The following is a 13777-nucleotide window of genomic DNA, read 5'->3' on the forward strand; positions in this document are numbered from 1 at the left end:
TCTGTTTTCTCATGGAAAACAAAGAGACTATTATATCAAGGACTTGATATTAAATGAAAAAAATCTGTATGATTGTTTTTCTGAGATCAAATAAAAGTTAAGAAATATCAAATTAAGTACAATTCTGTGTTGGTGCCAGTTTCTAAGAAAGTTTTCACAGTCCGTGGGTTAGGGAGAACATTTTTTTATTTAGATTTGTCTTTTCTACTTTATAAATTTGAAATTTATCTTTTAATGAAATATTGGTAGTTCTAGTTTGTTGCCTTTTCTAAATCTTGGCAAGATTAAAAAGTTGGCAACCTTATGTTTATTCTTATAATTTGAAGGAAATTTTATTTATCTGTTAAGTCTAGGAGTCAGAATGTGCTTTATGCCTTAAAACCTGTGACACCCCAGTTGGGGGACAGGTTTCTATATATTTATTTGTTAGACTAAGCTTGTTAATGTTCCTTTTCAAAGTTTCTATCTTTACTGATATTTTGTCTGCTTGAACTATCAGTTTCTGATAGAAGGGTATTAAATTTCTCATTGGAGTTGACATTTTCTCAAAGGGTCAGTTTTTATTAGATATATTTTTGAGGTTATGGTATTAGGAACATTCAAATTCTTGCATGTTAAATGTGCTTGGTGGATTATTCCTTTTAATGTTATGTGGTGTCTCTCTTATTCTTATTAATACTTCCTTTTCCTTCACTCTGTTAATATTTGACTTTTAATATGTGCGATGAACCATTTGAATAAGTAGATTTATTTCTACTGTCTGAATTTCGTATTTTCTGAATCTTTTATTTTGCTGCTTTTTTTTCCTTCTGTTAAGATTCCTAGTTTTCTGCATTTCCTTCCTTTTTCCCTCCTCTTTTGATTGGAAGCCATAGATTGTATTTCTGTTCTTTTAGTGGTTACTCTTAAGCTTTTCAGCCACAGTGTTCTAACAAAACCGTGAGCCTAACTGCAACTTACAGGATGAACCCAGCCTTCCACTAGGGAGCACTTTGAGCATCATTTCCCTTCTGTGGAGATGTTTATCTTTTATTTGATCGCAGCTTTGTCTTTTGGTTTTCTCTTTTACGGTTGTCTTTCATGGCTGTATATATAGAGTGGAAGAGGTTTTCCAGAGTGAGCACAGTATACCAACTCTACTCCAGCCATTCTTCCATCCCGCCATCCCACTGATTTGCATACCTGCACATAATACTCAGTCAATATTTGTTAATTGATACATATCTTATATCAGTACATCTTGTTCCTTCTGTTTGTTTTAGTTTTACTCACTTTACTTTTTTCAGCTTTAGATGGAAAGGAAAGTGGAGGGAAGAGTCCCACCCAAACCTATGGAAGACCTTTTCACTGACTACCCACATCGAACTTGATGGAGTGCTCAGTGCTAAGAGAAGAAAGGAGGTGTAGAGAATTTAGTCTGGGACAAAACAACTTTAGAGTCCTACTGTGAATTGATAATATTTATTGATAGTAATCTCATTGTAGGCTGGTTCCATTTTGTTAGGTTTGTTAACTGTTTTGCTCTGTAAACACTACAGATGGCAATTTTTTTTTTTTGAGGGAACCGGGAGAGCTACACTGTACGTAGCTATGTTGTAGCTAGATGATGGTGGCTGAGTTTTGCAAGCGTTCCTGTTCTGACCTGATGTTTGCTAGGACAGTCTGCGATGGCCGTGATTACAGGAGTGCCGCTCCACCATCTTTCTTTTTCAGGAGGTTGAAGTTAGTTATGAAGAGAGGATTAAACCAATAAACTTGTTAGTGCCTGATGCTGAAATATTGAGAATATTGTATCTATGACTGGGAAGTGATTTTCAGGTTAAAAAAAACCCCCCAAAAACAACCCCAAACCAGGGGAAAATACTAGCAGCCTGGGGATGATAATTAGGGATTGGCAGATAGATGGGCTAATGTCCTTTATATTCATTCCCAGGCTTAGCTCTCTAACATCATTCTCCACACGCTATCTAAAAGCACCACGTTTTGTGTGTGTGTGTTTGTTTTTTGTTTAAGTGGTTGGCAGATACAGAGTGGGGCTTGAGATGGGATGAGAGCCCTCTCTATTAGTAACGTCAATCTGTAAATCAGAGACTGCCTGTTGAATCTACTTCTATTGGGTTGAGTATTTATTGTAAGGTGAAGAATTGGAAACATTTACTGGTGGATCCCATTTATTGGTGGTGGGGGAAGCCAACCCTTTGCTATGGTTGCTGTGTTGCCAGAGGGGAGACATTTGTGTTTTTTTGTGCGCCACAGTGATAAAAACAAAAGGGATCTTGTAAGCCCTTAAATTTGACTGTGGTGGTTTGTAGGTTTGACCTTTTTTTGATGACTTCGATTTGGATCTCTGAATTAGAGACCCAGTGTTAAGAACCCCAGTAGGTGCAGATTTCAAAGAAGCCATTAATTTGATACAGCTTTCCGACCCCCTCTGGGTACACTGATGATCATGCTCCAGCTAAGAAGCAAGGTTGTTGGACAATTTGATCGTAGAGCCCACTTGGTTAGTCTGGCTTTGTGGGAATAAAGATGCCCAGGAAGGTCTGCTTATACTGTAGAAGGGAAATATTGAAATCTATTGCTGTCTCCTAAAAGTAGATGATTTTGAATCATAGTTAAAGATCTTTAATTTTTCTACTTAAAGGAATGAAAATGCTGTTGCCATGTTACTTGGATTAAGAAAATTGTCTGCTATAGATACATGTTAACAATATAATTTTAGGCAGAGTAAGATTGTTTGTTTATGCCATTTATCTTTTTAATCCCTGTTTATCTTTTTAATCCCAGTAAGAAAATAGGGAAATCAGTTTTGTTTAGATAAAGAAAAAAGAGGAAAGGTAGTTTGTCCCTACTGAGCTCCACCTTTTGGAGGGAGAGGCCTTCTCTGTGCTAGGCCCCCTCCACGGTTTGGGACTACTACTTCCGGGAGCTTAGATTTCAGATCAATGTCCTCTGGTTCCCCAAGACCTTACTAGAAAGAATGGCCTGTTTGTGTTCCATGTTTAGTGTGTCCCAAACAGTGTTCACTTCAGTTTGAAAAACACAGGATTAAGCGTAAACATGTTTCTTTAGTTTAGGACTTATCAGAATCTAATAGAGGTATGTGGATTGTGAATTTCTAAGAGGGGGGCTATCCTAAGCAACATTTCCAAAACTTGAAATAGTAGTGTTATTAATATCTCCCTAAGTGGACTATTAATCTTGTGACTGTTTTAAGCAGTCCTTACATGTATTCGTGGTATTTTAGAGTAGTGATTTCCAAACTTAGTTGATCAGCAGCATCACTTTGGGTTGCTTAGAAATTTTTTTTAAAATTTTTGAGTTGATAATATGTGACTTAAATTCAAAAAGTGTACATTGGCACTCAGTGAAAAGCTTCCCTCCCTGCTCTGTTTCCTAGCTGCCTACTTCCTATCCTCATAGGTGACTAAATGTTATTCCTTCCAGAGACATTTTATGAATGTGCCATAATTTATTTAGCCAGAATATAAATTACTGAGTCTTGTATTTGGAGATTTCTGATTTAGTAGGTTTGGGTGGGGTCTGGTAATATGTCTTTTAAAATATTCCTTAGACAGTGGATGATTAGCCAGGTTTAGACACTGTTATTTCAGATGGTACACATTACTTTTGCATGTGACATATTATCCAATTCTTAAAACAACTCTGTGAAGCAGATATGGTAAGCACCATTATTGGCAGAGGTGGAAACATGAGAGCAGGAGATGTTAAATGACCTATTCAAGGTCACGCTCTTTTTTTTTTTTTTTTTTTTTAGAGAGAAAGTCTTTTTATTTATTTATTTATTTATTTATGGTTGTGTCGGGTCTTCGTTTCTGTGCGAGGGCTTTCTCCAGTTGCGGCAAGTGGGGGCCACTCTTCATCGCGGTGCGCGGGCCTCTCACTATCGCGGCCTCTGTTGCTGCGGAGCACAGGCTCCAGACGCGCAGGCTCAGTAATTGTGGCTCACGGGCCTAGTTGCTCTGCGGCATGTGGGATCTTCCCAGACCAGGGCTCGAACCCGTGTCCCCTGCACTGGCAGGCAGACTCTCAACCACTGCGCCACCAGGGAAGCTCCCACGCTCCTTTTTTAATGGGGGAGCTGAGACTCAAAAAAAACCTAGGGTTCTTTTGGGTATCTAGGTAGAACGTGGTTGGCACTAACTTTGCCTTTTCGTGGCTACAATGCTGATGATTGGCTAAACAACCGAAAAAAAAAAAAAAACCCCAAACAAATAAAAAATTAATATGGGTATTTATGTCCAATTCTTCCTATTTTGGCACAGCATTAAATGTTGGAATATTTTGTTGCATTACTTGCCAATAGATGTCCAGTAATTAGACTTTCTCTAGTTTGCATTTTAAGGTGCTTAGCCAGTTAGACTCATGTTATCAGTTTCAGGCACTTATACAGGCGAGTTGCACACAGACTTTATCTGTACTTTTGCTTCCTGATGAGCTCGCTTTCTCTCTTCCCTTTGCTTCCAGCTTCCTTTTGGCCCCTTCAGTACATTTCCTTAACACCATCCCAGATTAAGCCATGGAGGAGGGAGGGGTGGAGGGAGGAACAAGACTGTCCTCTAAGTGGAGGGACTGGGAGAGTATCCCCAGCTGTAAAGTACCGAGTGATTTCCTTGTCTGTCTGGTAAACTCTTTCTGGGGATGATTCTCAAAGTTAAAAAAAGTTAAAGAATTCTTCTTAGTATTGTAGGACCATTTGATTTGGGGTAGAACCTCCGTGGGTTTATTTTGTAGGACAATATTCCTTTGGTGTGTTCTAAAAAACCTAGTCTCATAATATTGGTTTCATAGCAGAACAGCTAAAAATCTTTAAGAATGACTATGAAAAGAATAAAAAAGCTGCAGATCCACCATTTTGAAGCAGTGTAGGACTTAGAGCAGGGACGTGAATGCCCATTCATTTGTTCAGCCACCCATCCATCAGCTGGCAGGTGCTGGGGATTTAGAAATTAGTAAAACCCGGTTCTTGCCTTCATAGAGTTTGTCAAGCCGTGAAAGAGACAAATATTTCATCAAACAAGTAGTTACAGCATAAGTACTGTGGAAGGAAGTATGACCCAGGGGACTCAGAGAAATGACTAGTTTAGCCTGGAGTGAAAGGTGAGTTAACCTTTCCAACAGGTTCTCTCAACCTGCCCTCCAGGGGCTAGTAGCTGTAGACGTGTAGAAGGCAGCGGGGTATAGTTTATTCTAGGCTGAAGGAGTAGATGTGTACAAAAAAAATAAAATAAAGAGCTCCCTGCTGGTCTAGTGCTTGGGATTCGGTGCTTTTGCTGCTGTGGCCTGGGTTCAGTCCCTTGTTTGGGGAACTAAGATCCAGCAAGCTGTGAGGCGTGTCCTCCCCCTCCCCCCCAAATAGTACTTTGTGAGTATAAACTAGTGAAGGACTTGGGAGAGTATAGTGATATTTGGGGTATAGAGTGCCCAGGAAGAGTGAGGAGATGAGATTGGAGGTAGTAGGGGCAAGAAGAGAAGGAATCTCTCACTCTTGTGAAATAACAACCCATGCGCAAAATACACAGAGTTAGAGTGCGTCTGCGGATTTCTGGTTCCAAGAATTCCCAGACTTAGCTGTCATTCTCTGGTTCCTCGGGTTCCTACAAGATCTCCAGATTCAAATTGGGCCCTATTTAGTTTGGCAACCGGTTCAAGCTAGAACTTGGCAGATTTGAAGCAGCAGTATATAGAGCAAGCTATCCAAAGATGAAAAATATAGTTCAGTAATAATGCTAATGGCTGCCATTTATTGAGTGTTTAAGTGCTTGGCTCTTTCCAAGGTACATTACAAAATTACCTTTAATCCTTATAGCAGCCCTACCAGACAAGTGGTTTTATCTCCATTTAACAGACCAAGATACCTTCCAAACTCTGGGAGGTTAAAGTAAGCTTGCCCAAGGTTACAGAGCCAATTAATGGAAGGGATGGAATTGAACCCAGGTTTGTTAGTCTGACACCACAGCCCATTCTTTTCCCACTCCACCGTGCTGCCCCTCACAGGACTACAGGGCGGCTCCCAGGGCGGATGGAATGGCAGCTCAGGAATGTAAAATGACCATTTCAGAGGCAGTAAAACTGCCGTTTCAGCTTCGATGTTAAAAGGGCAACAAGAAGCCATCCCAGTGTCTGTCATTTAAAGAAACTTTCCTGAATCTAATGGCATCAAGATCCTTGGTCAGGAACCTAACCTCCTAATTGTCTTGTTTTATGGAAAAATCAGATTTCATCACAGGTATTTTCAGTTTAGAGTTCTATCTCAAGGACTGAATACCTTGCCAAATGGTAGTATTTATATTACAAAGTGTGTCAGTTATCTCATGAGACCTCTGATTTGTATGTAGAGTTAAAATTGGGTTTGTAACAATTTGTGAATACATTATCTGCATTTGGCAGATATTTTAATGAATGATGTTGCAGATATTCAGAATGTGGCTATGGCCTAAGGTTGAAGAAAAACCAAGACTTTTCTCTTGAAATTTTGGCTGGATGCTACACTTTTTGGACAGGAGCACTAAAGGAAGTCTTCTCACCCTGTTAGCACACAAGTTAACCAAGTTTGAGTCTTGTACGTATGTATAGTCTTACTGTTAAGCAATTGAAATTAGATGAGACAGAAATACTTAGGAAATTATCAAGAAGAATTAATGTATAAAGGCCATATCTTTTATCTTTTCCTACCGAATTTCTTGTCCATTTGGCATGTGTATTTTCCTTTTCCTGTTTTGAATGGAACTGAAAATAACACAGTTGGTTTTGCTTTAAAGGAAAATGACTCATTTTCTTATGTTCAGCACTTAGTTTCTCAGAGATGTGTTTATCTTTCAAATGGCACAGTAGTTTGGGATTTTGGTCTCTTTTTCATTTTATTATGAAAGATGTTATTTATGGCACTATATAGGAATTTCTAACCAGAATATTTTCTGTGTTAAGGGAAGAAATTATTTGTGAGTATAATGTCTTTTTTTCTATGATAGTTGCAGAGTGTTTCTATAACATGAATTTTCTCATCTTAGTTTTATAGAAATCTTTGAGCAGGTTCAACTGAAAACCATCTTAGGAGAAGAATTAAAAGAATTTCCCATTTAAAATTTGTATCATTTTCTCAGTTTACAGTATTTATTTAGAAACTTCTTTTTTTTTGGTCTTGAATGTATCTTGAAGCTGAATGTCCTGTATTATTTATTTAGGGTAAAAAGAACACGTTTTATAAACTGGTATTTGTTCTCTCCATAGCACAAAGTATGTATAAGTCCTACCTATAACTGGTTATTCGGGAAGCTGACAGATGGGTTTTTTCCTCTACAAAAGCCATCATTGTGTGACTTGGGGTCTTTTAAAAGTAAAGTCAGATGTTTGCTACCTGGCACCATTTTTTCTTGGGTGGGCAAAAAAGTGAGAAATTGTCAAGTCAAATTTAAAGAAATAAAATGTGGTTAAGGCTTAATGTCTAAGCAAAGATTCATTAGGGATCAATTTACAAGCTGAGATTTGCATTATAAAACTGAACAGATTACTCTTCACCAAGGAAATATCCTTTTTTAGAGGGTGGGAGGAATAATCTTCTGTATCAGCGGTCTCAAACTCAAATGCCTACAGGTGCTGGGCAGGTAAGGGCACCTCTAGTCACCACTAGGCAATATAAGCTTGGTTGCTAGATCTCATTTTTCAAGAGAAGCTAGAAATCTGAAAATCTGTCTGAAATTTTCCAGTTTTACATGTTGGCCAAGAATCTTTAACAATCTTTTAAAAATTTAAAATGCCATGTGATTCAGTATCATGTGTACATCTGTAGGCTGGCAGTTTGTGACTTCTCCTTAAGGCTCCTCCCTCACCCCTTTTAGTAATTGACTATAGCTTTTGCATATAAATCTTAAAGAGGTTCTTTCTGATCCTTGCCTCTACTGCCTCCCCCTCCCCTATTGAAATGATAAACATTTAGTTCCTCATGGGTACTAATACTATCAGGAAGGCAGGATTAAATTTTTCATATGCTTTATGCTATGTTGTGCTACATTGCTGTACCATTTTACATCTAAAGAGAATCATGCATGGGTAAATTTATTCAGAGTGCAAGACAGACCAGTGGGTTTTAGTATTAACAGTATTAACAGTTCATTAATAGGGTTTCAGATTCTCCATTCTAACCAACCTTTTAGAAACCATCACTTGTTGAGTTTTGGTGTAGTGATTTTTTTCTTCTCTGTGTATGTTGTCTAAATAACTATATTGCCTCTCTCATTAGCCACCCTCCCCTCATCCCCGATTCCTGAGAAATCCTGAAGTTGGGAACCCATGATCAGGGTTAAATTCACACAGAAGCAGTACAAAATGGATTTTTAAAACTGTATCTGAAAATTGAATGTCTTGAAGTTAAATTTCAGACCTACAGTGAGAGTCTTTCATAATCACACAGATGAAGGGAATCACCCCTAATCTGCTGGTGCTTCTTGTTTGGGGCAAGGCAACCCTAATCCCTCCAGGCTCTTCCCAGCCATCCTCAGACCCATGGGTCAAGGTAGCTGCTAATATTTTAAGTCATAACACAGAGTGGGTAGGTGGGCTGAAAGCCTTTATCTCGTCCACACATAAACAAATCCACAGTGCAGCATGAGGAGGAGACTCAGTTGACTTCTTCCATTTTACACCCAAGACGCCCTCAAGGGCCTCCACTTTGAGCATATCTTAGGTGGCTTGCTCCAGGACTGTGTGAAAAGGGATTTGGGGTTGGGATGCCCACTGTAGTGGATTGAATAAGCTAGCTCCAGGCTTTCAGTTTGCTGGTGGGGGTGGGAATGTGCCTGGCACAAGTAAATGACCATCTCAAAATGCCCTCTGCAACTTCGCCCAAAGTACATCCTTTTCTCACATTACAGTGGCTGCCAGGCAGGACCATCATGTGATAGCTTGAATTTATTGTTATTGTTGATGATGTGGATAGTTGGCATACTAGGAATGATTTCAGAGGGGGCAATATATATAGTGTGGTGCAGTAGTTTGTATAAAAGAACAGTGTTGTGGACGGACTCCCTATACTCAGGAAAGTGCATGACGATATAGTGGGAAGACCATGTTCTGTGGTTGGAGGTGGTTTTGGCGCCTCTCTCTGCCATCTATCTAATAACATAGTCTTTGCTCCAAGAGGGGGAAAAAAAAGTGCCCTTTGATTGCTTCTTCCGTTTTAAGTTTTAAACTTTAGATAGTTTGCTTTTGGAGAAATGCCAGAAATATTCCTACAGTATTTCTTCTTCTGCAAGAAGGTAATCTGGGTACATTTGCATTTTGGCAATACCTGCCTTCTCTGACATGGATGACAAGAGGTGATCTTTAAGACATTTTCTGCAGGAGTCTGTGATTTAGTGTTGTAGGTAACCTTTCACTGACTGGCTGTTGTTTCTTTGGATTATTAAGCCCTGTACTCCAAAATGGATCTGTAACAGTTTTATTCCATGGATGGTTATCTAGAGAGTAGAGTGAGGTCACTTTAAAGGTAGTTTGCTAATATGATTATTGGTGAGTGGTGAGTTATTAAATGTTTTCGCTGTGTTAACTAGTTTGCTTATAAGATTTATATGGGCGACTATCCTAAAAGAAATCTGTATATTCACACTTTTCTTGCTTGTTCTAAACTTCAATTTGAGGTGGAAAACTTAAGGAGTAGTTTTGTTGAGTTTAAGGTCAGGAATCTTTTCTGCCTCTGAAATGTAACAAGTGTTATTGTACATTTTTCACTGTTGGAACTGTTATCTAAAGAAGTGGAAGAGTGGGGAAATACTTGATAAGTTTTATCTCTTCTTTGCTTAAAGTCTGAAGCTAGCTCAGATTGAAACACAAATGACCGTAGAATGTCAAGTAGACAGTAAAGGTCCTTTGTGAGGGAGAGGCTGTAGAATTTATGTAGGAAGAAAATCAGAGCTACCAGAAAAGTACATGGAGGAGGTAGCATTTGAGCTGGGCCTGAAATAATAATAATGTTCCTGGAGGAAATGTACTGGGGGCAGATTATGCCACTTTCTGCCATTAAAGTGAGTACTGATACACGTGAAACGTGGGTGGGTATGCCTGACCTTACAGTTCCAGGGATAGCAAAAGGATCATCTTGTAGAAGATGGGCTGTCAGGAATATCTTTATGTCCTGGAGAATTGGAGCCTTTTAGGAATCCAGATATACCTAAACTTTTTACTTTTAGAAATTTAGCTAGGAATCTAACAGGTTTCATTTTAGGGGTGTATGTGTCTGAACAGATGGCAGGGGATTTAGGATTAGGGCAGGGAATTGTAAAACTGAAGAACCTGCGTTAAGTGCTACTGTCAATTGAGGGTCATCAAAAGATGACTAATCTGTGAAATTATAATGTCAAATTTGGGGGAAATGAGACTGAACTTGTAGGGAACTTCAAGGGCAGCTATGAAATACGTTACCCTCTAGCAAGTACTGTTATACTGATTTCTCTATTAACATCAGTTTGCTGTTACCTTACCTTGGTGCTCAAAAAAAATTCCAGCCTCTCGATCTGTAAAATGTCTATAAATTTGAAGGACTAAAATAGGTTATTGAATCAGAATATAGAATAAATCTTTGGTGTAGGAGTACTAAGGATTGTCAGAAGCTCACTGCTTACCTATCCATTGTGTGTTATAGCCACCTCACAAAGGCTTTCCTGCCTGTCTCTGAAATGAGATTAAATGCTGAGTTAGGTTATTTTGTAATGTTATGCTGTGTTCTTAAAATTGTTTTCCTTCTCAATCATATGTAAAGATTTATTCTGAAATGGAATTTGGTGAGCTGTAGGGTGGTTTATATTTTACTTTAAAAACAGGGAAAACTTTTGTTAATATCGCTGTGAGAGGAAATATAGTTAATAACTTGAAGCATTGTAAGCTTTTGGAGGAAGATCCTTTAAATTAGATGAGTGCCTAATACTTCTGTAGAGACATTTAGTAACTCAGTAAATTTAAATGAATATGATCAGTGGCCTGCGGTTCTGGGATTTACATGTCTTCTGAAGACTCTATAATGTAAAGGGGAACAAAGTACTCCTTATTTTATAGTTAGTACCGTTTTTTTTTCCCTTTGCTTGAAGGTTTCTTTGTTACTGTTATCTGGGATCCATGTAAACTAATGTGTATGGGGCCAATTTAGTCATGATAACTATCTTGAGATTTGGAAAAATGATACGTTTTCTGTAAATTTTGCGGATTGAATTTAAGAAGTTAAACAAATTTGATATTTGGGGAAATACTCTAAGTGTCCATGTAAAATTAATCTGTGTATGAAAGTTTCAGATGGGTACGATGAAATTGAATATGACAGTAAGTGCTATTTCATATAAACATTACATAAATATCTTCCATTGATATATTTGCTTTTCATACATTCATAACAATTTCAAGACTGAAAAGAACCAGAGAGGACTATTAGTCTTTCTTCACGTAGATGAGACCGGAAACCTAGTGGGCTTAAATGAACCCAGTTGGTAGTAGATGAGCTGGGAGTAAACCCCAGATTTCTTGCTATCCAGTGGGTATTATTTCCAATACAAATGGGTGTACATTTCAGATGGAGTCCACCATGATTTTTAATATTAGAAAATTTGATGTCAGTAAACATTTCCTCTGTCCCCTTCCTAACCTGAAGTTTGCTTTTGAGTTCTTGACTTGTTATTTTCTAGCATCTTGATATCCTCAAACCTTACTTTAGTTTTATAGATATTATTTGCCTGGAATGGTATTTGGAGCCATGAAAGCATCATTTAATTCTTAATCTCAGTTATTGTACAGCTTTGAAAAGGCTTTGACAAGTTTTATCCCCACCCCCACCCCCACCCCCACCCCCACCCCTTTTCTTTGTGAAAACGCTAGAGACAGTGTTGGGCTAAGAATAAAGGAATGGAAATGAATGGGTTTAGTTGTATGCTGGTGAACAAGTATCTTTCGGAAGTGTCACTACTATGGCTTTTGGGAAATCAAACCTGTCTTAGTCTTTTCTCACAGTCTGGCTCTAGTCTGTAGTCTGGTGAAGAGTTTTATGAATTACTCATAGTCAGTGTGGGCTGAGGAGAATGAGAACTCCTGCCTCTGCTCCGGGTCTTCTCAGGGCTGTTGTTATTGCCCAGAATGGAGCCTCTCAGTTTGGAGCCTCCTAGTCTATTTTCTTCTCCCCATTTTCTAGTCAGCCTTCTCTCAGAGCTCATGAGTTCCACAGTGCGTTATTCTTATGGCGTTTTATCTTGCCTTGAAACACAGATATGTGCCTTATAAATGAGCAAACTGGGATTTGGTCAAAAAACTTGACTTTACAGTACTGAAGAAGACACATTTTTGTTAATGAAAGGCTAGAAAAATGAAAATGTATTTTATTGAGGGCCGAGTCACACGTGATCTGATGTTATTCTTTGGGAGTGAGAATAAAATCACTAGTGAGTATTTACTTCTTGGTAGACAAATTAAGTATGGCATCATTTGAAAGTTATTTTTGCTTAGAAATACGATTTAGTGTTGGACATTTGCTTGTACGTATTTTAGTGTTTGAAAGATACTCCTCATCATTGAACAGAGGTTAGAACTTTACTGGATAAAGTAAAATTGAAGTACAACTGGCTCCTATTAGAATCTCTTTATCAAAGTAATTAGATTATTTGGCCATATGTTATATGATTGGTGGTAGCTTTTAAATCCTAAACTGGCTTTAAGGCATGAGTAATTTTGAGTATGTATACCACTTTCATCTGTTAGGACGAATGATTGAAATTTGATTTCATGTATTTTTGTCACTCTCTAGAAAGCAAAACTTAGGGAATTCCCTGTTGATTTACTGTTCTAAGTTTTTTCCCTGTTGTTCCTAAAATGCTCAGTTTATTTTTAAGAGAATAATTTCTGGAAAAGTTTTCAAAGGCATTTGTTTTGGTAATTTAATAGAATTGAACTCTTAAAATCTCTACATTTGAATACATCTTTGTATTATAAAATGGCTTCCTTAGGTTGACAAAAGTGCCCAATTTAAATGAGTATTACAATATTTTATATTAATTCAAGACTGTTTCTTTGAGAGAAACAGCAAAATCATAATAGATAACATGAGTTAATATCTTTCTGTTAGACAGCCCTTTGAGATTTTTCTAAGCATATTCAATACTCTTAAAAATGTGAGGTGTTATCTTTATTTTATAGATATGGGCACTAAGGTTTTAATTTATACAATTGTGTCACAAGGTCCTTCAAGAACTTTTGAGACTATTCTCACCTTAAGTCAGTTTGGCTTTTGCATTGTTTCTGCCTCTTTATATTAAATTCTTAATAGATATGTGCTTCCCAAATATTTTCATTTCATCATGTACATGTACATTCAAGAGTCTCTTGGCATATGTAGTACAGTGTTTAAAAACTGGCTTTCCATTGGGCGTTGGTTCAAGTACCAGTTCTACTGCCGGTTTTTTAAATAAACTCTAGAAGCTTCAGTTTCCTCATCTGTAAAATACTAAGATGATGATGACTGAAGTTGCAAATGAGGTGGTGAGGGAAGGCAACTGCACGGTTGACTTGTGATCTTTTTTGGGACAGAACTCAAAGATAATAAAAAAAAATTCTTGCTTAGTAAAATTTTTGTATGCTACTGTTAGAGATTACCAAATCAGAACTGTTTTATTTACAAAGGCTTTGTACATGTGGTTTATTCATGTTTTGTTTTGTTTTTAAAGGTTACGGGAAGTTTCAGAGAAACTGAACAAATATAATTTAAACAGGTAAGAGATTTAAGATATTT

The 13777-nt window shown here is 37.8% G+C and overlaps 1 protein-coding gene across 1 annotated transcript in view; it reads left to right on the forward strand.

The window, feature by feature from the left end:
* UBR5 (ubiquitin protein ligase E3 component n-recognin 5) overlaps positions 1-13777 on the forward strand; it is a 140901-nt gene that overhangs the window by 25714 nt on the left and 101410 nt on the right. Inside the window, 1 exon segment of the mRNA XM_036830478.1 lies at positions 13713-13757. Coding sequence (XP_036686373.1) covers positions 13713-13757 — 45 coding nt within the window.

The sequence above is a fragment of the Balaenoptera musculus genome, chromosome 17 (genome assembly GCF_009873245.2).
Source record: "Balaenoptera musculus isolate JJ_BM4_2016_0621 chromosome 17, mBalMus1.pri.v3, whole genome shotgun sequence".
Lineage (NCBI taxonomy): Eukaryota > Metazoa > Chordata > Mammalia > Artiodactyla > Balaenopteridae > Balaenoptera > Balaenoptera musculus.